Below are 25,249 nucleotides of genomic sequence, written 5' to 3' on the forward strand. Positions count from 1 at the left end.
ATTTTAGTCGATTCCACTATATGAGAAATATCCTTGATTAGCTACTAAAGTCAAATTTAGATTTTTTTTAACAAATAGACCCCCCCCCCACATTATAGGTTGTATAACTGTTTTGGTTTGTTTTTGTTAATGTTTGTTAGTTTCTTTGTACACTAAATTGAACAATTTGTATATATAACATTTTTAACATTCTAACAATAGTAATATTTACCTTTGTTACCTGTTTCAAACTGTATAGAATTATTCATATCATTCTGACTGTTATACAAATCTTTTTTTGATTCCGTCACATTACCATTTGGCATCTGAAAGAATTTTATTAATGCGTTACATTCTTTCCTTTTTAACAAAGGGCGTTGAAAACGTTAACAGCAATACAAAAGAAAATTGTCACAAAATCCTATATTGTTACGCTTCATTTTAGGCGTTTTGTCTTTGAAAATATTGTTAGATATAGATATAATTATGTGAAAAAAGACAAGGACTCAAATTGTTGTAGTATCTTACATTAATATCTAATTCATATTGTAGATGTGAATGTCCATGTGCGGAGTTTGGATTTTTTCTGTAGAACGACATCACTAACTCCAGCAAGTAAAATCCATATATACCTGTAATAAATAGAGAGAAGAATGTCATATACTTGAATGCGTAAATAGTTATCAAAGGTACCAGGCTTATAATCTAGTACGCCAGACGCGCGTTAACATTTAGATTAAAAAAAATAATAATAAAAAAAAAAAAAAAAAAAAAAAAACATTGAAAAACTTCTAATGTTTTTATTTGTGAAGCTAAATAATCATAACATCAGTATAATCTGAAGAATAACTGCCAATAGGCCAACATCGTCCGATTTTACTCTGACATTTCCATATTCAGTGGTCAGAAAAAACGAATTCCCTTTTATGGATATTACTACTATTAGGTTGACATCAGTGCTGTGCTGAAGGACTGCAAATCCAACAGGATATTACATCTACTAGTTTGATGACAATATTGATATTATATGGATATTGCAATCATTGTGGCACTATTGTTTTATACTTTATAAGTGATATTACTTTAATATTGAAACCTACTTAAAAAAAATTACTAAATTTTTTTGTTAGTAAAAACCCGTGTTTAGGGTTTGTTAAAGTTTTGACTTTCTTTCTTTATTGTTTTTTTTTATTATTTTTAATCCACCATTTTAGTATTATTATATGTTTCGTATCGACGTCCTTTGGCGCCTTTTCAGGTTTTGACGTCTGAGTCCCCTATGAATCATCAATATTTTTTTTAAGCACGACTGATTGGAAATGTATTTAAAAAAAAACATATGATGTACAAAAACAAATTTTGGTATTACCAAAAATATAATTACTCCAAATATTTCATCAATCTCAAAGTGCTATCATAACCGACATACACATAAAAAGTATCCGGTTAAATCATGACAAAATATAATATAAACATAAATTGTATATCAAAAATAGCTTGTCCTTTGACGGCAATCTGTTCATGTAAAGTAATTTTGAATAGCTGACAAAATATGTCACTTTCAGGATGTCTATTGTGCAAGTAAATTAGGTAAATACCATAACAAGTCAAAGTCATTACATATAAACACGAAACAACTTGTCCGTAGGGTAGATAACATTGGGGATGAGAACAGGTGCATTGGACCAGCTATGATCGTGAATTTTATTACCTGATTGATCTTTGGCCGCTAAACGTGAGGTGGCAATATCGCATACGTTTTCGTTAATAACATGTTTAATAAAATATAATTCTGACTAGAACAAAATGTTTTATATGACAGCTGACAAAAAGACGATGACCTATAATTGTGAACATCCAAGTCATTTTAGCTCCGGTAGATAGTTTTCTCATTGTCATCCTACCACATCCCATTTTATTTAATTTGATAGCCTCATCGGACTAATGTAATTTTATAACTCTTACTCCGTGATAACATGCCGCTAGCGACCCTTTAATATTACTTACAGTTTCTAAGTATTATTCTTGAATAAAGCAGTTGGTTGATTTTCTTACATTTTAACGTTGTTTCTTACTTTATGAGTTTATTCAAAGTATATGTTGTTATTTGTTAAAGAGCAACACCTTATAACTGAAGATATCCGCTCGCAAATTGTGGTCCTGGATGGAAAGTTTTTCTATTGTCAACCATATCTCAATTGCAATTTGAAAGTGAAGCTTATTTAAATGGTTTGGCACAAGGTTCTCAAAAATTAAAAGATATCAAAGCATTTGTGAATTTTCTTATTTCATTTGTTAGATGTATGACAAAGAAAAACGTGAATACACATATATACATCCGTTTTGTGACGTCCTGATACACAGGCGAAATATGTTTTTAGAAAAAGTTTGCATATTACTAGTATTATTGAGATTTGATTTCAAAATAGAGAGGCGAAAAATACCATAGGGGTAATCAATCTCATAAGTCGAATACAAAGCGACATTTCCATAGAAAACAGCTTAAAGACAAACGGCATGCAAGTAGTGAGTAAGTAAAATATTCATTATAGTGACATGTGTAAAACATGTGTAAATGTGTACACGATAAAGATAAAATAAACGATATCTATAAAAATACATAACCCAATGAACAATAAGTCACCACAAATAATAAAAATATCACGTTTTTGCTGAACACAAATTGTTCATGTGTGTACCTTTCTGTTGATTAGCGTTGCATATGTTAAAAATATATTTGTAGGTAATACATTAACTTGATTAAGTAACACATGATGTTTTCCTCTTATGAATAAGATTTAATCACTTATCATCAAAGTGCAAAAAATATTTAACATTTGAAAAGGTAAATGGTCATGCTTTTCAGTATGTAAAAGGTATATTTGTACTTTTGCGTTGCTCTGATTGGAGTTTTAAAAGTCATCAAATGGTAAATGATGAATGGATAAATTGAATTAACACAAGTGCTTAAATGCAATACATGAATTGCGAATTATCTGTCGACATTTCATAATTTATCAAAATCGGTTTTAATACTTTTGAATAGCGGTTTACTACTGTTGCCTTTAAGAAAATTTATATAACCTATGCTCTATTTTGTCATGATCTTTTAGAAAGAAAAGCAAACGTAAAAAAATATCATAACTTTAGAGTATACACTTCACCCTTCTATAATTCATGTTCCATTGAATGATCCACCATATGACATTTAACATTGCCTTTTAATCCCCCCAAAAACCTAGTTGATTCGCCTATTTTGTCTAAGATAATGAAATATCTTACTTTGTAATTTTAAACTGACACTAAACCCAGTCTGTACACTTTGTTTGGTGTCATATGAAGCAGAATTCATAGACCTTCTCACGGGATTAAATTGAAAATGTCCTAACAAGGTCTTTAATTTTAAGTGATATGTAGTGATAAACAGCCAACATTTCAGTAATTTCATAGACAAGACAAGATAATTTATTACAACTTAGGCACACGTATGAGGCTACAAGAGAATAACAATTTTCTCTTGGTGTATTTTTCCACCGACCAACTTCGATAGGGATTTTGATATTTGAACATATAAATTTACTGTCGATGTATCGATCTGACACTTTAAGATTGAGTAAATATGGCTCTAAATAAATATTGTTTTGTATGAAGCATAAAACACACCTCTAGATGAGTTTGTCATATCAGCAGATAGACTCTGTCCGAATTGACCAACCAATCTCTGTTTTATTTCTTTTTTAATATCCGACCTTTTGATATCACCCTGCGCATTCCAGACAAAATAAAATCCTGTATCATCTAAAATTTGTTTCAGGGAAGATAACCATTTAAATGAGTATTGGCCTGAGTTATGTAAGTTATACATTAACTGATACAAGATCCAAGATAATTTGTTACTACCACTTTGCACTAGCTTTGACCAAAAGCATAGTAATTTAGTTTTGATATTAATTTTTAATGGAAATCTGCCAGTTTCCCCATAGACCATATAGTTTGGTGTTGTTGATCTAACATTCAAGACTCTTTTTAGGAAACTCAAGTGCACTTTGAAATTTCAATCATGTCAACATTTTCATGACCCCAGATTTCCGACCCATAAAGTAAAATTGGACTGACCATACAATCAAATAGTCGAAACTGCAGTGATACTACTACAACACGAGGTCTACTTCAAAGCTAGATATTTTTCTTGCATTCGACACAAATGGACGACTACAAATTAGAATTCATAATAAAAGACGATTTCAGTTTCCTTTAAATTATAATTCACAAATGTTTTCGCGGTCTCATGTCAAAAAAAAAAAAAACGCCTGATCTGTAAATTAACCGAATTTGTCTGATATCCTGCATTTATATTTTAATAGAGTCTGATTTTAATGTCAGTTAATACATGCATATCATACAAGTAAAATCTTATTCGGTTGAAAAACTCTGTTTGGGTGTTTTTTTACTCTTGAATGCATATTCAATCGAGATTTAATCGTCAGTAATTTACTTTTGACAAGAAAACGAAACTATGTCGTATGATTTGCTGTATAGTTTCTTCCAAAGATTGTCACACATAATAAACTACGAGGTTTGTTTGAAGACAGTTTTGTCAGTATAAATTCTATATGTAAATTTTATATTCAAAACATTTAACTTTGTAATTTCAGGGGAGCAGATTCAAAAAGATTGGCAAATTAAAATCCAACACAATTCTAATGGCCAAGTTTAACTGAATGAATATAATTAGTAGAAACAACCTTCAATGCACTACTTAGCAATGTGTTATATTTTTCAGAGGATATTATAAAACTTTGAATTGTCGATTGAAAAACAGGTCAACGTTCTACCATCAGATATCAAATAAAGTGTTGGGTAAGGCATATCTGACAAAATCATGTTTATAATTGACTTTATAATAAGAACTAGAAAAAGTATATGATCCTAAATGACTCTTTCAGAATCACTTCTAGTAAATCAGTTATCAATCAAAATGGGCACAACCAAATTTCTGGACATAATATGTTGATTAGGACTTTGCATAAAGTGAAAGTTCTTTTTAATATAAAATATGTAAATTATTACACAGTTATAAAGACATTGCGACTTCATTGGAATGAGAGAGTGTAACAACATTTAAAATGAACGAAATCAAGTAATTGATATCCGTTTAACAAAACAAAAACATATTCATATTTACCTGCTAAGGCTGCTAATCCAAATCCTATATATTTTTCCATGAAATCCTCTCCATGTGCATGCTCTTCTTCATTATGACCATGGAGTCCAAATGCCTGAAAAAATACGAAATTTCAAATGCTTTGCGAACATGAAATATACATAAATTGGGGATCAAATTTCGTTAATTAAGAAAACTTCAAAAATGAAAACGGGCATTAAAAAGGAAACTAAATGTAGAAGTTTTATACTTTTTCAGATCTTGATAATAACCAGATGGATGTTTTTGCGAGGCATGACTTTTTTTAATCCATTGTGTGTCTGTGTTTTTTCTGTATGTAACAGAGAAACATTTAAAGAAAGTGATCATATATAACTTGTAACAGTATATACCCATCTATAAGAACAATATAAATATCTAACTGCATATAATCTAACAAATGTATATAATTACACAATCAAACAAACAAGTGTAAATAAAACTGAACACTGCATACCGTTGGTAAAAGATGGAGCAAAGCATCGGTGGTCAATGTTCCGACAGCCAATCCTAAGAACAGGTTCATTACAGCACGGAAACAGGTCTTTGAACTTTTGGCTAATGGTATAACCAGGACGGCGAGCACAGAACAAAGACAAACCAGAAATACAGCAAACGAGCCATATCCATATCCTGGAAGCAGAATGAAACATAAGGTAAACTATTAGTATTCAATTTGTATATTCTTTTTCTTTTATAATGTTTCAAAATAATGTTTACATATTTGTTCATTTAAAAACCTTTTTTACCTTAGTATTTACATTGATGTTTTAATTTCACCATTAACTTGTATCACAGGCACTTGTTATTGAATTTTTGTTTAACCTTTATTTTTAATGCATATATAAAAGTTATAATTTTACAGAGACAAATGCTAGTATACAAATATAGCCTTTGTATGAGGTCGATACAAGAATATATTGACCTGAAAGAAGTATATTGACTGAGGACGAAGTCCGAGGTCGATATACTTCTTTGGGTCGATATATCCTGTATTGACCTCATACAAAGGCTATATTTGTTATATTATTAATTTTCGACCATATTTGTATCAAAATCGTCATTTCTAGGTTTGTTGGGATTTTATAGATATTACATTGTTTCCTTGACAATAACAACATATTAGTTGTTATTTCATTTAATTTTTTTTTAGACATCTTATGTATTTGAAGATTTTTTTCGTCAAATAATCGATCACAGATATCATGTGTTTCAAAACGTTTAACAATATCCTGAAATTCATTACATGACGTCACAAAGTATATCGGTTTTTAGATATTCTAAAAATAACCGTGCGATATGCTTTTTGCCGGTCAATATGCTTTTTGCTATCCGCCGTTTTCTCTCTACCTTCGAAAATATAGTTTAACATGTGACTATCCCTAAACGAATCAAATTTGTTAAAATATACGAATTAATAATATTGACTTATATGATAAAATAAATGTTTCCTGTGTTTATAGTTTTCTAAATTGACCATGTTTATCTCAATATTTCATTTACGGTTCTAAATCTTTAAACTTTTGGGTAGATCTCTGTAAGCTTCGACTTATCAATATAACATTTCCAAGTATTATACAGGTCTAGAAAAGAAGTGTATTTATTCAACATAGTGCTTCGGTTTGTCAAGACTGGAAAAGGTCATATATCAGCATTTCTTATCAAATTACAACATAAATTAAAAAGAACCCTAAATCCAATATCACGTGATAAGAACTTACTTTCTGCATCACCAATTGCTTTTGTTACTGGAGTACTTGACAAACCAGAACAGGAACCAGATACTTGTTGATAAAGTAGAGACGGGCATAATTCCATGAACTTTTGTTTAGAAACTGTATTTCCAGTTTGCGAGTTGTAAATAGCAAGAAGCTGGTTTGGAGAATAGCAGGTTTTCTGAAATAAAACCACATCATTATTTAATGCTCTTTGGCCATTGTAAGATAGTATTCTGACAATAAGCATAATAATTCAATCTAAACTTTTTTGTATTTTTTTAAATTTTAAAACGTTTTAATGAATTAAACTCAATTCACGTATCAAAATTGTGTATTTCTAAATAAAAATATATGAAAAAGATATACAGTCGTGAAATGTACTAATTTTAAGCTCTGCCAGTGCAAGAATTAAAGTGTGTATACCTGGGCGCTTGTTGTGGCTCTCTTTGACCTTCTATGTATTATTGACTGATCAATCACGTTTGTCAAGTCTCGTTTTCTTCTGCTGTGCAAGTGATCGTCATGTGATTCTTCCATTCCAGAAGCAATTTTGAGGGTGACCATCAATTTTACGAATTCCTCTTTGGGAATGCTATCATTGACGGCATCCATATACGTGAGTAAATTATTCCTAAAATAGGATTTTCTCGGGAAAATTCGACAGTCCTTCTGAATTCGGGCACCTGTAGTAGAAAGAAAAGGAAATTTACAACCAAAACATGAAATCGATAAATAAAAAAAAAAATATCTCCACTGTAAATTTCATTCGAATGATACAAATACAGAAGAATTTCGTTAAAAAACACACACAAAATTAACCACATGTTGTCGGCTTTTCTTTATGGAGCATCTTAATGTAATCACAAAAAAACTTATTCAAAATAGAAAGGAGTACGAAATCATAGCCCAGTATAGCACGGATACATATGGATATATCAATATATAATTGTGTGAATTTCTAACATTCCTATGAAATATTTGCAATTCTTTCAAATTTTGATTTAAAGTAGCACAATACAAAGATTTTATAACTCCAACTCCCAAGTTTAAAATGCTTTAACTTTCTTAATAATGCTTGAAAATTTATAAAAGTGGTAGTTTTGGATAGCTAACAGATTACTCTTTCAAATTAATGCAATATTAGTATTATGCAACAATTATGTAACCAATTATAATGTTAACTGTATCTAAAATATTTTTCACTAAATTTCCACCTTCAAATGAAATTAGCTTCTGCATAGGTATCCCTAGAGGGTTGATTTTATTATATGTTGTTCCTATGGCCATTATCTACAAAAGGGTGTCTCAGATTTCAGATAGAATGTATAGAACAAAGTTTACACCTAATTAAACATTATCATCTTTTATGTGGTTAGGATGTTTACACTAATAGAGGTTTATGAGAGAATGGAATACCATAGAGACAATCTGAGACACCCTTTTGAAGCCCATGATGTGTTGATTAAGATTTCGTTAAATTTTTCTGTATAGTTAAAGAGATGATAGAGCTAAATTCATTCAAGTGAACTTACCAAGATTTTGCCACTTATTACATAAGAATTGATTACATAATGATTGCATAATAAAAATATTGCATTCATTTAATAGATTAATCTTTTATCTATCTATGTATACCTCTTTTATTATTTTCTATGCATTCATAAGAAAGTTACAGCACTTCAAAGGTTAGTGATTGGAAGTAAAAAAATCTTTGTATTGTGCTACCTTAAACATAAGGATAAAGCCAATACCTGTCATGAAATGATAGACCAATAACTGTGATATTTTATCCACAGTGTCGATATCAAGGACATCTTCTTCTGGATCCAAATCCAATTCATCAAATATTGTACCGGCACTCACACACTATAAATACAATAATAAGAGGAAATAATTACAAGAATACAGAAAATGTCTCATACACACTATTTGCTATTAGATAGTTGTTTGATAGTTCTGTTCATTTTATGTCTGTTTCAATTATGTAATATGATTCATTTAGTGCATCACAAATGAATGAAATGAAATTTAATGCCCAAATTTTAAGAATATTCAAAACCCAATACAAATATCGAACAGCTGATAAATATCGTAATACGCCAGTTATAAGCATTGGAATCTGTTTCTCAAATGATTTTTAGCATTCCTTTTCAAAGTAAAGTTGTATTCTTTATATGTGACGTCATCAGGCAGTGTCGCCTTTTTTCATTACATCACAATAGGAAAATTCAGAAGAAAACAAGAAAGTCTGACGTCATAATTTAATTTTGACCAATCACTTGCCGAGAACAGATTTTTCACAAGAGATAAGTAAATAAAGGCAACAGTAGTATACCGCTGTTCAAAACTCATATGGACAAAAAACAAAATCGGAGTAACATGCTAAAACTGAGGCATTAAATATTAGAGGAGAACAACGACACAACATTAAAATGTAACACACACAGCAACGGACTAAGCATTAGACAAAATCCGATGAGAATAACCAATATAACATCAAAACCAAATACATGAATTTGGGATAGAAAAGTTCCGTGACACGTCTTATAGTAATGTGAATTCACACTCATATATAGGAGAAAACAAACGACATAACGGAAACACAACGTAAAAATGTTACACACACAGAAACGAACTATGATATAACAATGGCCATTTTTCTGACTTGGTACAGGACATTTTTAAAGAAAAAAATGGTGGTTGAACCTGGTTTTGTGGCATGCCAAACCTCGCACTGTGATGGCATTGTTAAATATAACATTAAAATGACAACATAATAATACAGAACTATAATACAAATAAATAGGAGAACGTATTAGGCAAAGAAACACATGAATAATAGATAACAAAAGGCATCAGGTTTAAAATACATTACGTCAAAAACGCGCCTCGTCCAAACAAGTATTACCAGTGACGCCCAGATATAAAAGTTCGAAAGTCAAAAAAACGGGGGGGGGAGGGTGTACAAAGTTGTACAGCTTTGAGGATCAATAGTTGAAAAAAGTTGTGCCACAAACGGCTTGGGTTTTCTGCTTGTGATAAGAACATTCTTAATATATAGAACAATTTATGTAAAATAGCAATAAACAGATTATCATTGGTCTTCTCAATTCTATTGCTTTTCTCTCTTTCGACGATTAGGCTCAAGCAAGAAAAATTGAAAAAAAACAACGAAAATCTATAATTACACATAAAGATATATTTAAAACAGGATAATATTGTTTTTAAAACTCTTATACGTTAAATGTTTAACCGTTACTCCATCGCCGTCATGTTATGACAATCTTCATGGTCTTTATTCATCATGAACTTACCTTAGTCTTGATAACCTTGACTTCATCATCGTCATCTTCATGACTATCATCGTGGTCGTCATGGTGGTCACTCTCATCGCTTTCATGTGATTCATTAGGATCAGAATCGTTATCATGAACGTTGGTCTTCATCGTTGACGATTCTTCACTATCGGTGTGATCGTCATCATGATCATCGATATGACCATGACTATCGCCACCATGACCATGATCATCTGTGACATGCTCTTCGCTCCCGTGGCTGTCATCGTCATGTTTTTCCTCGTCAGATTCGTACTGATCGTCGATGTCCTCTAGAGCTTTTTGTAAGGCATTTGCTCTGATATTCTGCTGAGTTTGGCCGAGTGTATTGAATAATTGTCTTTTGTAATAGTCTATGTCTGGATTTACACTTGCATTTTGGTGGCAGAAATGGTTTATATTCAATAAATGATAGGTTAAGATTATTGATAGTTTGCCAAAATTTCCTTCTAGTAGATCTTCTCCCTCGTTTATTGCCAAAGCTTTGAAAATATCCTTACTTTGAAGGCACTGTAAATAAAAAGAAAACGTTTTCAGCAAAAAATCTTGATTTTTCAAAAACATACTAGAAACAACAGTGAACATATCTAAACATTATGTTAAGGAGTTTTGTATTTACCAAAACATGGCAAAATTTCCATGTTACGAATTGACTAGCGTTCTATATTCTTATTATAAATTTAGGTGACTTTCCAGTACTGATTTTTATTTCATGTTCTTGCATGAACCGTTTGTAAGTACACTCAAAGACAAATAATACGTCTCTGGTATATTGGTCGATTTTAAAGGGGACTTGACAATTGAAATCCTCAAATTAAACAGGTTGTCATTTATTAGAAACATCTTCAGTTGTTGTTGTTGTCATTTCTAAATAAAAGTGTTGTCATTTATAAATGTCGGTAAAGATGGCAGATTTTTTTATATTCATTATTTTTGTTAATGTTCAATGCGATAATTATAATTTTCATAACGAGTGTGAATTGGATATCATCTGATATCAATTTTCAAGAGTTTATTATAACTATTTACATTGAATAAATAAATAATTTATGAACCATATAGTCATTATTCTTACTAGTGTTGATTCAATGTTTGACAAGCTCCTTTTAATCATCCCAATTAGAAAAAAAAAAAGATTTGAATAAATTTCAGATTTAATTGCGAATAGAAATGGGGAATGTGTCAAAGAGACAACAATATGTTCAAAGAGCAGAAAACAGCACAAAGCCACCAATGGGTCTTCAATACAGCGAGATAAAGTTCATTTGAATGTTACGGAGTTAAGTGTGACGTTCATTTTAACTGAACTTGAACGCACTTGTGTTGCTGTTGCTCGTTTCTTCTATCTTCATTTGGCATCAAAAAATATTTCTAGACAAACTGGTCCTAGTGTGTAATAAATTCATTGGAAATTGTTGTCTACTCTTTTGAGCTGAATACACTTCTTTGATAGTCTCTGTTCACATCAATAAAACCCCCGAGAAACTAGTAAAAGCAATACGTAGATTTATGAAGATATATGAAATGTGCATAAACATTCTAAGTTAAGGATATAGTGACATTAACAAGTTTTGACAACTTTTAGTTTTGGTTCCTGTTGGTGAAACACATATAAGAGTAATCGGTCCTACCTCTTTCCTAAATAGCAAACGATTTTTTTTACAAAGTTCATGTTTCAGACAGACGCATGTCACTATATGTATTAAGTATATATATTTATATGCATTTTATATTATTTGTGAAGTAACGCCTATATGCAGGCTAAGAAAGTACATTATTCAAATGGGGAAAACAAAATATTTTTGTTTTGATCTGATTGAATATTTTATCTTAAAAAAATCACGGATCTTCCGTTTACTTATGATTAAAAACTTGTTTATTAGCCACACCACAGAGAAGTAATGTAGGTTTAGGAAGGTTTACATCGTTGACATTCAGTACCCATAAGTTATTGTGAATCAATTATATTGATGCACCTTATTTCTAAGCAAAACAAAATGTTAAAATAAACAAATTAAGAATTGTTATGTTTGTTCATAGTTAATATATACATTTTTATCTATAAAGCACCAGAACGTGCTTTCACAAAATTAGCACTCTCACCACATCTTCCTAGATCTTTTCACAAAAGTTCTTATTGCGGAGAGTCAAATTGTCTGGCATATTTTTTCTTTCTCTCGTAACAAAATTTTTATTCGAGTTTAACCAAAATAAAAACATTTGTTTTCAATGACAAATGTTTGTACATCCGATGTTGTGTTTATATTATTACCTTATTTTCCATGGCAACAAGATATTTCATCACTTCCCTTCCAGAAAAAAAAAATACCCCCAAGAAATTAAGAATCAAACAAATTAAAAAAAGTGCCCGACCCCTCTACCAACACAATATTAATGGTCTATGCATTACTGAACATTGTATAGGACAAGTAACAAGAAAACATAAATCCTTCAGATATGAAAAAAGTAGATGTGGGGTTAAACGTCAACGTGACGGTAAATCCACAATAATTGCTTGTTAATAGTCCATACATAGCTTATTTTTCATTAAATTATGGGTTATTTTTTTCTTAATTTGGTCACTGATCTTCATGCACAGAACACATCAAGATTTCAGTTGAATAACCTACTGGTCATCGAAACGTATTTGTCGTCCGCTTTCCTTGGCTTCATTACGTTTAATGTTAAAGATTTAGTTTTGTTTGAAAGCTTTTCCTAGTCTATAAAATGTAAATACAGTATTTTCATATTTTTTTTTTGTTAGACGAGGGGGGGGGGGGGGTTGGGGGGGGGGGGTGGGGTTAAATGTAATTATTTAAAATCAAATTTCTAACTGAGACAAAACAATGATTTGTTTCAGAAGGGAATGACACAATTTAGTTTCGTGAGTGGGGAAACGAAATAGAAACATTGGTTTGTATGCTAAATTCTTGTTCCTGTGTGTGTTTTAAGAATATCTGCTTGAAAGAAAAATAAACACCTTTAAAAAGTTGATCAATTTATATTTTTCGTAACAGTTTATTGTTTTTTTCTATATTAATTGCATTAAGAGGACAATTTTTTGAATACACTCAAAGTTAATATAAAGACATGTTGTATCGCAATTTTCCAATACTTCATAATTAATAAAACCCTATTGGGAGAAATAATAATATGAATATTTTATAGCATAGCCTTAGGAAGTTGATTCGTGTATGTTCGTCAATTGAACAACTATATTTGGCAGTTTATGATCTTTTTGACAACCAATTTGATATTATGTTGTACTTACAAAACATATCGTCTAGCTAAAATGTATTTAATAACTAGTCAAAATGATTAATTTTGTGTGTGGTAAAAAATACTTGACTTTCAAATATAAAAGACCTGTGTTCAAGCTTTTCAGGCCAAAAAAAATAATTTAAAAATGAAATTTCAATCGAATAAATTTTTATATCATAGGTTTTTGTTTCTTTGCCACAATATTGCTACTTTGCCGCTTTAGACAGAGGTAATAAAATCAAGTCAGTATCAACAGCAGAAATACAGCATAATATGAATATCTCTATAAAACTAGTTAATTACTTTACAGCGGTCGCTGTTTCATCCAAAGCGCTACGGTTTCATTTATTTGTGCTTCCCACCACAATGAAACAGGGTGATAGAAGGGTTTTACATTTTTTTTAAACTTTAAATGACTTGTAATTTATGGAAATGCTTACAACATTTGGTCCAATGACTTATTAGGCCGACTATAAACAAGCATTGTATAAATTAATATAATCAGTGACCGAAAGCAACGCGAGCATGGTGGGTTTCGTTTGCTCCATTTTACTAGCAGTAAAAATAGATTTGAGCTATTATCCTTATTGTGAATAAATTCGGACCAAGAACGTTTTTATTACTTTTTAAGCTTGTAAATTACTTTTTCACTTTTATATATATTATCTAAGAAATTTTTTTTGGAACATTTAATATACTGTTTTCTGCTTATTTTAAAAATATGATTAACATCATAGAGATATTGCATACGCCAGGAACATCAACTTAATGACCTGTATATTTTTCAGGAGTCATGTCATAGTGTTACAAGCTCTATATTTCCCTTTGTACTATTACAAGTATCATAGTTCAGTCGTTTGCAACGGAAATGGCATGTCACTAAATAATATAAAGAAGGAAGGGTCAATGTCCTTTGTTGTACTTGGAAGTTGTTCAAACATACTTTTACTCGAAAGTTTAAACTGTATAATATTCTCTCTAAAATAATCAACAATTTTCCCTTTTTTCATTTATAAAACTAAAACAATATTTCAGCATTGTATATGTTTGCTTTTGCATGTTTTACCGTAAATTTTGTCAGAAATATGTTGGGAATAAAATGATAATCATACTACAGACGAGATATTTCTGACAACTATATTTTGTTGCATAAACGGCGGAGAACGTATAAAAATAGTCAATTTTCCAATTTTGTTGTGAAAAATGGAATGGAAATGGGGAATGTGCCAAAGAGACAACAACCCGACCAAAGAACGGAAAACATTCTTTTGCTAGAACCATTCAATAAAATACTTTACTAATATTATAACTAGACAGAATGATATCCAGATAGACATCGCACACGAACTCGTCAACTTGTATCTTTTATGTTAATACTGTTATAAAACCTACTGCGAAGTACAGCCGTCCGACAATTGCGGCATACTTTATAAATTATCAGCTGAAGTACGTTTACCATGCTCAGAGGAACTACGAGCATTCTCTGATACGGTATTTATTGTTTTATTTTTTATTTTTCACAAACTGATATTAAAACAACCTGTTGGCCTTGTGATGTCTTATTTTGTATCGTTTTGTTCCTGTCTCATTTTATCTATAATTTTAAAGAGCATCTGAAATAAATCAATTTATTGGACAAACTGATTTATTGTAGTTAATGATTATAATTTAGCCCGGAGGACTCTGGTTTATGTCTAATATTGAACAGTTACAACTTAATATGACATTATATGATCCATCTTTATCTCATATCGATACATGTATATGTCATTATTAGGTATGTTATGTAAAAATTATACCATCAGGGATAGCTCACTGTTTGGAAAGTGTAGGTCTAGAAAACGATTTTCCAAGAGATAGATATCAGGAAATAAAGCATCATTTGTCAACCATTTTGTCGACTACCCACTATGCTACATTTGTATTTGCAAGCGATTGGGGAAATAAATGATAATATTTTTTTCTCAAAAAACACTCTAAAAATTTATGCAAATGACTTTCTCCCGTTTTTTCATATCTTCTACCGAACAACTGTACAGAACTTTTTCCTTTTACGTTTTCAAAAACACACGGCTACCATTAGTATCTTCAAATAGAAATTTATGTAAAATGAAGACGGCTACCGTTTATACTTAGTGTCTTCTCATAGACATGTATGAAACAATAAGACGGCAACCGTTCTTGTCTTCTCATAGACATGTATGAAATGAAAATATGGCTGCTTTATGTGTCTATACATAGACATGAATTAAATTAAAAAAAAAGACTAACGACTGTGTCTTAACATTTACTTGTGTGGAAATAAAAATGGCTACCGTTTTGTCTTGACATAGACCTGGATGAAAATAAAGAGGACACCGTTCGTGTCAGGATTGCCGCTTGAGCCTTGCCATAGACATGAATAAAACAATTAGTTGGTTCACTAAGATATATATCAAATTTAATATATATAAAATACAAAATACCATTAATGTCTATACAAACAAAATTCTGAAAAAAAATATTGTCGTTCTGACAATTGCTTTCGAAAATGAAGAAGAATTTTCATGTAAACTGCTTTATTAGTAATCCTACTGAATTCTGAAGGAATTTTAAGTAATTCCTATTTCAATATAAAACTTACCACTGCAGTTCGGCACATACGTAAGTGATGAGATCCTTTGGGTAAACACTTAAGTTTTCCAAAAAATGTTTCTAATATGTCATCTAATTGAAACATAGACACACTTTTCGTTGGGATTTTTAATTCGTCCAAAACTTCATGATATGGGTCTATAAGCATATCACCAATATCATCCACTATTCCATATGTTCCATAATAATTTAGAAAAAGAGAAATCCAGAGGACTTTTAGCACAACCATATTGTTACTGATCTTTTTGTTGTTATGAAGCAGACTTGATATATAATAACATAATATTTTGACAATGATGGATGGAATTTACATGTCATACGTGACGAAACCGGCGGTGATTCAAAATTTAGTCTCCATCAATGGACGACAATGCAAAAGGAATGTCATGTCCAAGAAAAAACGTCACTAATTTACTATGACAAATTTTAGGTAACGATAAATGTCGTTGCAAAACAATTTTGTTGATAAACGTGTTTTATGTCATTCAGAAGACAATCGTGTTGACCAGATTGTTTGTCTTGTTGGAACGATATATTTCATCTGGACAAAAATACTGGTCAAAGGTAATATAAAACACGTTTTTATAATTAAACAACAGTTGTATCAGTCGATTACATTTATTACATCTAGTGATGAACATAAGAGTTTGACAGAACCACATCCTTTGAAAGAAATTAAACTAGTTCATGATTTCTGTTCAATGTGACATATTTTGGAAAGAAGCATTTATCTTAATATCTCTATACATATTAAAACAGGTATTATACGCAATTTTTCAAAAACAATTATTAAACAAGCCTGTTTGGTTTTTGTACGTTTGTCTCAACCTTTGTATTTTTCATTTAATGTACAACCACTAGAAGTTTAGCATCTCAGGAGTTTAAGTCTTTACGTCACTGTCTGTCATCCTTTGATGCTCTGAGTATATAGATCTAGGAAGATGTGGTGTGAGTGCGAATGAGACAACTTTCCATACAGTAACTGTTCAAGCAATTAACGAAAAACAATTATGGCAAACGACAGCTGCTGAATTACAGCATCGGACTTCTAACAGGCAAATATAGAAAACACGCATTCCCGTTTGAATGGTTTTACACTAGTAATTTTGGGGCCCTTTATAGCTTGTTGTTCGGTGTGAGCCAAGGCTCCGTGTTGAAGGCCGTACATTGACCTATAATAGTTAACTTTTTTTTAAATGTTATTTGGATTGAGAGTTGTCTCATTGGCACTCACACCACATCTTCCGATATCTATGTGTGAGCTTAACCGTCCTTGTAGCCATAGGCACATGTTAACACTCTATATTTTATGTTAAATACCGACTACATCAACCATTCAAAAACATACCATAGCAAACTAATGCAACGATGTAATTTGTTGTTATTAGTCATCGTAACCAAATGTTTGGCGAAATTTATTCGTTTTCATTGGATTCCGGTTTTTACAGATGTGCCGAAAAATCAATTAAGGATTTCAAAAAGGCAGCACTAAGTCGGTATACAGTTTTTAATAAGAATTCTTTACATTGTTTAAGTAAGACTGTAAATGGTCAAGATGATTTAACACATCAATATTATTAAATATTTTTTTACTCTAGACCAGATAAAATAAGCATTTTGAAGTATATTTGTGTATATTGATTGATAAATATGGGTTTCAACATATTTCGTATACAAAGGTTGTTGGTTTGAAAGAGCAATTGATTTTGCATGTTTATTTTAGTTTTCCCCCCAATTTTTTGTATAATATCATTATGCAGCATTATTCTTATAATTCCAGTTTAACTAAATATTACTGTTTCAATCAATATACATCTTGTCTTTCAAATATTCGGCCTTGAACGTTTCTGATGAAGGTAAATCCTAAAAAGCGCTTCGGACGCAGGCAATTCATAACGTTGTTTTCAAATCATTTTTTTCTAATGCAATTAATTCGATCTTCGACATAAGAATAGTAAATCATCACGTATTTGCATTTATATATCTAATAACACAATTTGAACAATTGATTTCTATAAAATGTATGATTTTTGTATAAAAAAAAATTTAATCAGTATCGTAATATATATAATCGTCATTGTTTGACTGTATTTGACTTTGTCACACGAAGAGTTACTGTTCTCGCGTCATCGGTTTTTCCACTGTTAAGTCGCTTGACAGGTCATTGACGAAGCCTCGTTTATGATGGTGACAAGTTGTACAAGTGACCACACAAATGGTTATTTTTTTGACATTTTTGTCGTACAGACCAAAGGAAGTAGGTTCTTAATATAGAAGACAGGACACTAGTTTAAAATACACATGTTCCTGATAGTCGTTAAGATTTGATTCCACAGTGTGCTAGTGGCCCAATACGATATATATGGGATCAAAATTTACTTCGCTATCACCCGCAATATAGAATTTACTGACTCCATATATATATCGTATCAGGTCATTAGCACACTATGTAACTTATAATATTTAACAAAACCATACAATGCTGCAGAATAACAATCTTAGAAAAACCGTCTCTGTAACTTTACAGGATAAGATAAGAACCCCCCCCCCCTTGTTCAATTGTTGTTCCTTAAAATTATAGACCCATCACTATTTTAAGCTGCTTTGGTAAACTTTTTACTTCAGTACTCAATCTTAGAGTAAGCTCATTTTTAGAGAATTCATTATTGCTTAAAGAAAACCAGTTTGGATTTAGGAAAAAATATTCTACTATGGATAGCATTTTTGTACCTCATCTATTATTTGAACTGTTAAAACAGAAAAAGAAAAATCTTTATTGTGCCTTTTTTGATTTTGCAAAGGCCTTTGATACTGTTTGGCATGCAGGACTTTGGTAAAAATTACTTAAATACTCTGTGAATGGTAAAATGTTTAATATTATTACAAATATGTACAGTAACATAAAATCTAGAATTTGTTATAGTAATGAATTTTCCGAATTTTCCCCATGTAATGTTGGTGTTAGACAAGGGGAAAGTTTATCTCCTGTACTTTTTTCTTTATATGTAAGTGATTTAGAAGATTTTCTAATAGAAAAGAACATAGATGGTTTGAAAACTCTATCAGATGAATTAAAAACTAAACTAAATTGTTATCTGAACTTTTTATTATATTATATGCAGACGATACAGTTTTGTTATCAGAGTCGCAAGTTGACTTACAAAAGCAACTGGATACTTTATCTGAATACTGTGAATTGTGGAAACTGAAAGTGAATGTACAAAAAAGTAAAATTGTAATTTTCTAAAAGGTAGACTACCTAATAATATTAAGCTTAATTATAAAGATATTGTACTAGAAATTGTTAATGAGTTTACTTATCTAGGTGTCTTATTCAGTAGAACAGGAAGTTTTTAAAGGCTAAAAAAGCCCAAGCAAATAAAGCAATGTGTGCTAAGTACGACGTTATAAAAAAAAAAGATTGAACAATCTTTCTATTGAATGTCAAATTGAATTATTTGATAAGATTGTTAAACCTATTTTAATTTATGGGAGTGAAGTCTGGGGTTTTGGTAATAATTCGGTTATAGAATTGGTTCATATGAAATTCTGCAAACTTTTGCTTAAGGTTAAAAATTCTACACCTAATTTCATGATATACAGAGAATTGGACAGATATCCTTTGAAAATTGATATAAAACTCCGTATAATTAACTAATGGACTAAATTATTGTCTGCAAAACAAGAAAAACTTCCTGGCTGCAATACTATAGAAGTACTCATTGTATAAAAATAAAAATGATATTACTTGGTTGAAACATGTTAAATCCATTCTTGATGAATCTGGTTTATTATTTGTGTGGGATACCCAATATTTTGTAAACGATACATGGCTATATACTATTGTTTAACAAAATCTTGTTGTTCAATTTAAACAGAAATGGCACACTAACGGCAAGAATCGCCAAAAGCTATAAACTACCGTATGTATAAAGAAAATTGTGAATTTGAATATTATTTTAAAAATTTAGATGATAGAAATATTATTACATGATGTAGATTGAGAACATGAAATCATAGATTTCCTATTGGGACTGGTAGATGGCAAAATGTAACAAGAGAAAATAGAAAATGCTTACTTTGTAATTCTGGCGACATCGGGAGATGAATTTCATTATATTTTTATGTGTACTGTATTCAATGATGATCGTAAACAGTTTTTGAGAAGAAGAAAAAATAGAAATCAACCAAATGCATTGAAATTTAATGAACTGGTTGGTGATTAGTTAAAATATTTCTGATCTTAATAACTTGTACAAATTTATAAGACTTGTAAATATTCATTTAGGCTCTCCTGGGTAATTCATGTACTTGATATCATTTAGTTTAATATGTATACCGTAATATATGATATGTACATTTTGTACCTCCCTCTTGCTTTCGTATAATTTTTGTATGACTGTACATATACACTATGTAATTATTGTATGTATCTCTATACCATTGTAATTTGGTTTGTTCAGAATTAAAGATATATATATATATATAAGTTCTAGTTAACTACTTAAAATATATTTTTAATTTTTTTCTTCTAAAAATTAACTTGGACAATCGTGACAATGTAAAATTTCTAAATGTCAGTAATGAGGTCATTTCTGATGATTTCATATCATTACAAAAATTTTCTAGTTAATTTCCCTGATTAGCAAGTTGTTATGCTCAGGTTTGTTATATTATGTATAAATCATTTATTTATTCTAAACATGTAAAATGTCAAAATGGAATATCAACAAAAGGTTTAGAATATACGTTACGTCATTATGTTCTAGCTTTTCTCAGGCGTGACACACATACAAGAAAAGCAGGGTCAGTAATTGTTTTTGTTAAATATTATAAGTTACATAGTGTGCTACTGACCTGATACGATATATATATGGAGTCAGGAAATTCTATATTGGGTGTTAGCGAAGTAAATTTTTATCCCATATATAATATATCGTATGATGACAATGCTATGACCGGATTATTTGGACTGTGCAATGTGAAAATAGTTTTTAAACAACATTTTAGTATTTCAAATGTTTGAATGTTATTTAGGTTTTGCATTGATTTTATAATTCTAGACTTTGTCGTAAATTTAGGCATAAGTGTTTTATACGGATTATGTGTCATAATCTTGGACAAAGGTATTCAATGCATTTATGTAAAGCAAAATTATATCCGGGTGAAATTTGATCCGGAGGAAAAAATGTCACAGTAGTTGTTGTTGTTTTTTTATCCGGAGGAAAATATTTCCCTGGGATATTTTTTCCTTTGCCGTTAAATTCTATCTGGGTAGTTAACTTATTATAGTTATTAGAAAAAACTTATCCTTTAAAATACTATGAAATAACAATAGTGTATTTGAAATAAAGCGAAATTATTAAAAAAAAAATGTATTATAATGGTAAATAATTTCACAAATTATCCTTGAAAAAATTTCCTGAAATATTCAAGTCAATATCATCCTTTTAAAAAGAAAATGATCATGAAACATAGGGAAGAAAAACAGAAGTAATTTCAAAGATCGTAATTGTGAAAATAATATCATGATTAAATAAGGTTAGTGTAACACATGTAAAAGTGAGTTGTTTTCAGATCTCAGTACAAATATAAATTTAAAAGTAAGGTAGAAATATAGTTGCATTACTACTGTTAACAGTAATAAAAGAATTTGATTATGATGATATTTTTAACTATATAAATAATCTGGGGACAGAGATGTAGCTGTTGGTTATATGGAAATCAAATAAACCATAGCATAACAATATATTGGAACAAAAGCATGTTTAACAGCTGGATAGTTTTTACCTGTGAAATGTTATCTGTCTTATTAAATCAAGTTGTAAGTCATCCTTTTATATAAATGAATATATAAAAAATAAGATTCAAGGAAAAATTTCACTATAAAATAGATTCAGAAATATATTATATTAATATCTTTAAAATATAAATTGCTCATAATTACCTCCCTTTGATAAATTATGCAAATTTGGTCTACCTTTGTGAAACATTTTATAATTATAGTCAGGTATATATTGATTGTGAGTAACTTATATAGTAGTTAATGGGACACGGTTCTGTGAAATACAGTACGGCAAATATATACCGGTACATACTATCCGCATAACACAGATAGATTTTCACTCCTCTGGAAAAAATCAACCTGTGAAATACCATGCCTGGAAAAAAATTACCGGGACAGATCATCCTCAGGATAAAATATCACAGAGGAAGAAATAAACCGTTACATTTACTCTATTTATTCTCTGTGACAGTTTTGACTATAATTTACAAATACGTGTCGGACACTTATTACTCTTTTAATCTATAACTGTTATTTCTATTTGGCATCTGCTAATCTTCTTAATCCTTTAATTGCTTGTGCTTATATATATTTTTATTGTTTGTATGTTACTTACATTTAGTTTGGGAGTTATTTGGTCTTGCCGGACTGCTAAAATAAAACTTTAAGGAGTGACAAAAAGGAAATTTGATTTTTACATAAAGAATTGTATGTGTCATCCATTCAACCGAAATATTATATTTATTTGGCAATTTTAGTGGCTTAGTTATTAGTCCAAGACTTGCTGCATTGGTATAAGGAGAAATTCCTGTAACACTCTCTTATCTGTTTGTAAATTGATGATACAGACAGACCTTGTGCGCATGCACAGGATGTATACGTCGAGTATAGAAACGAGTAATTTAAATTCAATGTCCAAACATTATGTCACGCTCTCGGCACCTTTGGAACTCTTCGAGGGGTTTATGCATGGCAAACTATAAGACGAAATGTTCCCCTATCTCACATACCCTGATTGTCCTTTTTAGTTTAAACATATTTATTTATAGTTGATTGGGAAACAAGTTTTTCAAAATTGAACTTATATTAATCCCTTTCCACTTTGCGGGTGCGAGTGCTGCCTTGTAACGGCATTAGCCTGCTCCTTTTCTAAATCTGTACGAGAGTGTCTTTAACGTGCAAGAGATATGGCTCTCTCTTAACACAGGTCAGTCATTTATCGTCCTCTTCAAACGGACTGTCATCGATTCCTGAAGACCATACTCGCGCATATGGTGTTAAGGGAGAGCCGAAAATTCAGTCCCTGAAATTTTCATCCCAAACGGAAATCGAACCAGGAACCTTTGTATTAGTAGTAAGATGCACTAACCACTACACCACGGCTCTCTGATTGTCCTGTTGCAACCCAAAATATCCCAGACTTTATTCCAGTCGAACAAATCATTAGAACTTGCATTTTATATAAATGAAGAATATTGGGATTATTTACCAATTGACACAATAAAAGTACTAAGGTCTATCAATCCTACAATACGAACTGATAATATGGGAGAAACAGGGAAAACAATTGAGATATACACATAGCTAACTACTAGTAAACGTAGGAAAGGGTAAGCGGTTAAGACAATATTTGAAAGCCAATGATAGATATCATCAAAATATTTAAAAAGTTATAGGACTAAATGCGACATAAATTTAATAGCCAAATCGAACTATGGTGAACTTTGCCTGAGGGAGTAAAAACATCAGTTTATCAATAATTTATAAATTTAGAAAAGAAAGGTATGTTATAAACCATGTGAGTACCAAAGGAGTAACTACTGACGGATCTGAAGAAGATATCCTCGGAAACTGATAGTCCACCAGCAGCGGTATAGATTCAGTGCCGTAAAATATACAAACAACATTTTATAAATATCCAGCGTCAGAATCACTTTTCTGGATTTACTACATCATGAACGCTCAACGAAGCATATGTTGGAAGCCATGCGAGTTTAAGAACCGTAGTAACAGTTACAAAAAGTCAAATTTCGAAAAAAATAAACTGTCTTTTTTTATTTGAGATTACTTGTTGAGAAAACAATTGTAAAAGTATTTAATGGCTGAAACTTCCAAAATACACCACTGTGTACAATTATAATCTAAAATTAATCTAAAATAATTCAATATTTACTGTACAGAACCCATGAAAGGTGAGTCTTCTAATAAAAGAAGCCAAAGATAACAAGGGGACTTTCAAACTCATCAGTAAAAAAAAAACCAAACCCGAACAAGTGACAAACAACAGTATGCAAACACGATATAGAAAGCTACAGTGATCATTACGACCCCCGTGAAAAATAGAAAATAATCTCATGGAGACTCACCGAAAAGGTAAGTAGATCTTGATCCATATGTGGCACCCGTCGTGTTGATAATTTTAGAACAAATCCAATGATAAGTCTGATTTGAAAGGTCACATTTGAGGGATTGGGTTTACAATAATTGCAAATATGTTCATAAAAAATTATCCAGGATTTAATTTGTGTTAAAGAATCCAAGAGATTTTTGTACTTTCTGATCACAGATTAAATAAGTTATCAAAATTTGAAAATTTTGACAAATTTTTAAACAGGTTAAATTCGTTGTCAGACCCAATATTTAAACACAATATCAACTTACCAATGGTTCCGAACAAAGGATTGTACTATTTGAACTGGTGCAGGTGAACTTTCCGACTAATCTATCAATTAAAAGACTAACATAACTTTCATTTAATCCGGTACCATTCACATGAAGCATGTTGATAACACCATGAAAAGGATCCGTGTAGATAAATTCTTTTTCACATATTACTAGTCCAAATAAAAAAGATGTAAAAATCAAATATCGAATCGAATTCATAGTGTTAAGGTCTATCTCCACAAATCCCACACTGAGTATACTACCGTGAATACGTGAATATCATGCTAGGTATGTGAATCCAGCCAAATCTAGTCACGTGATGATTTTTTTTTTCACATTTTTTGGTGACTCGACAGAATGGGAAACCAAAACTGTATTTATGAGAGAGATTTGTTAGATACACATGAACACACGCATTGTATTTAACCCAGATTTTAAAGCTTTTTTCAATAGGAATGTACTTAAAAGCCTTTTTTCAACTTTCTGGTAAACCGCTTTATCTTTACATAAACTTTAACATATCAACAACTGTTCTGTAATTAACAGTAGAGGATAACGAGTGATGTTTTTATTTTAGTGATTTTTATATTGAACATTTTAGAATTTAAGATTGAACTTGGCTGAATTGACGGAAATACAAGTATTCAAAACTATTCTCTCCGCCATGTAT

At 30.7% G+C, this 25,249-nt stretch overlaps 1 protein-coding gene and 1 long non-coding RNA gene across 4 annotated transcripts in view; one reads left to right on the top strand and one right to left on the bottom strand.

The window, feature by feature from the left end:
• Positions 1–25,249, bottom strand: part of LOC143063306 (zinc transporter ZIP4-like) — a 40,215-nt gene that overhangs the window by 7,147 nt on the left and 7,819 nt on the right. The window contains exons 1-9 of one of the 3 annotated variants that reach the window (XM_076235368.1): positions 24,577–24,822; positions 10,215–10,745; positions 8,652–8,766; positions 7,324–7,583; positions 6,904–7,078; positions 5,640–5,815; positions 5,165–5,258; positions 508–611; positions 212–305 (exon numbers count right to left, since the gene is read on the bottom strand). In XM_076235368.1, the coding sequence (XP_076091483.1) occupies positions 212–305; positions 508–611; positions 5,165–5,258; positions 5,640–5,815; positions 6,904–7,078; positions 7,324–7,583; positions 8,652–8,766; positions 10,215–10,745; positions 24,577–24,798 (1,771 nt within the window). In that variant the 5' untranslated portion in view covers positions 24,799–24,822. Of the gene's footprint in view, positions 1–211; positions 306–507; positions 612–5,164; positions 5,259–5,639; positions 5,816–6,903; positions 7,079–7,323; positions 7,584–8,651; positions 8,767–10,214; positions 10,746–16,119; positions 16,390–24,576; positions 24,823–25,249 lie in introns of those variants that run through there. The other 2 variants (XM_076235367.1, XM_076235369.1) reach the window with 2 other exon arrangements.
• LOC143063307 (uncharacterized) lies at positions 2,318–5,641 on the top strand. The gene is made up of 3 exons (XR_012974990.1): positions 2,318–2,509; positions 4,763–4,839; positions 5,402–5,641. It is a non-coding gene; the product is annotated as an uncharacterized LOC143063307 (long non-coding RNA).

Source organism: Mytilus galloprovincialis, chromosome 2, assembly GCF_965363235.1.
Source record: "Mytilus galloprovincialis chromosome 2, xbMytGall1.hap1.1, whole genome shotgun sequence".
NCBI lineage: Eukaryota > Metazoa > Mollusca > Bivalvia > Mytilida > Mytilidae > Mytilus > Mytilus galloprovincialis.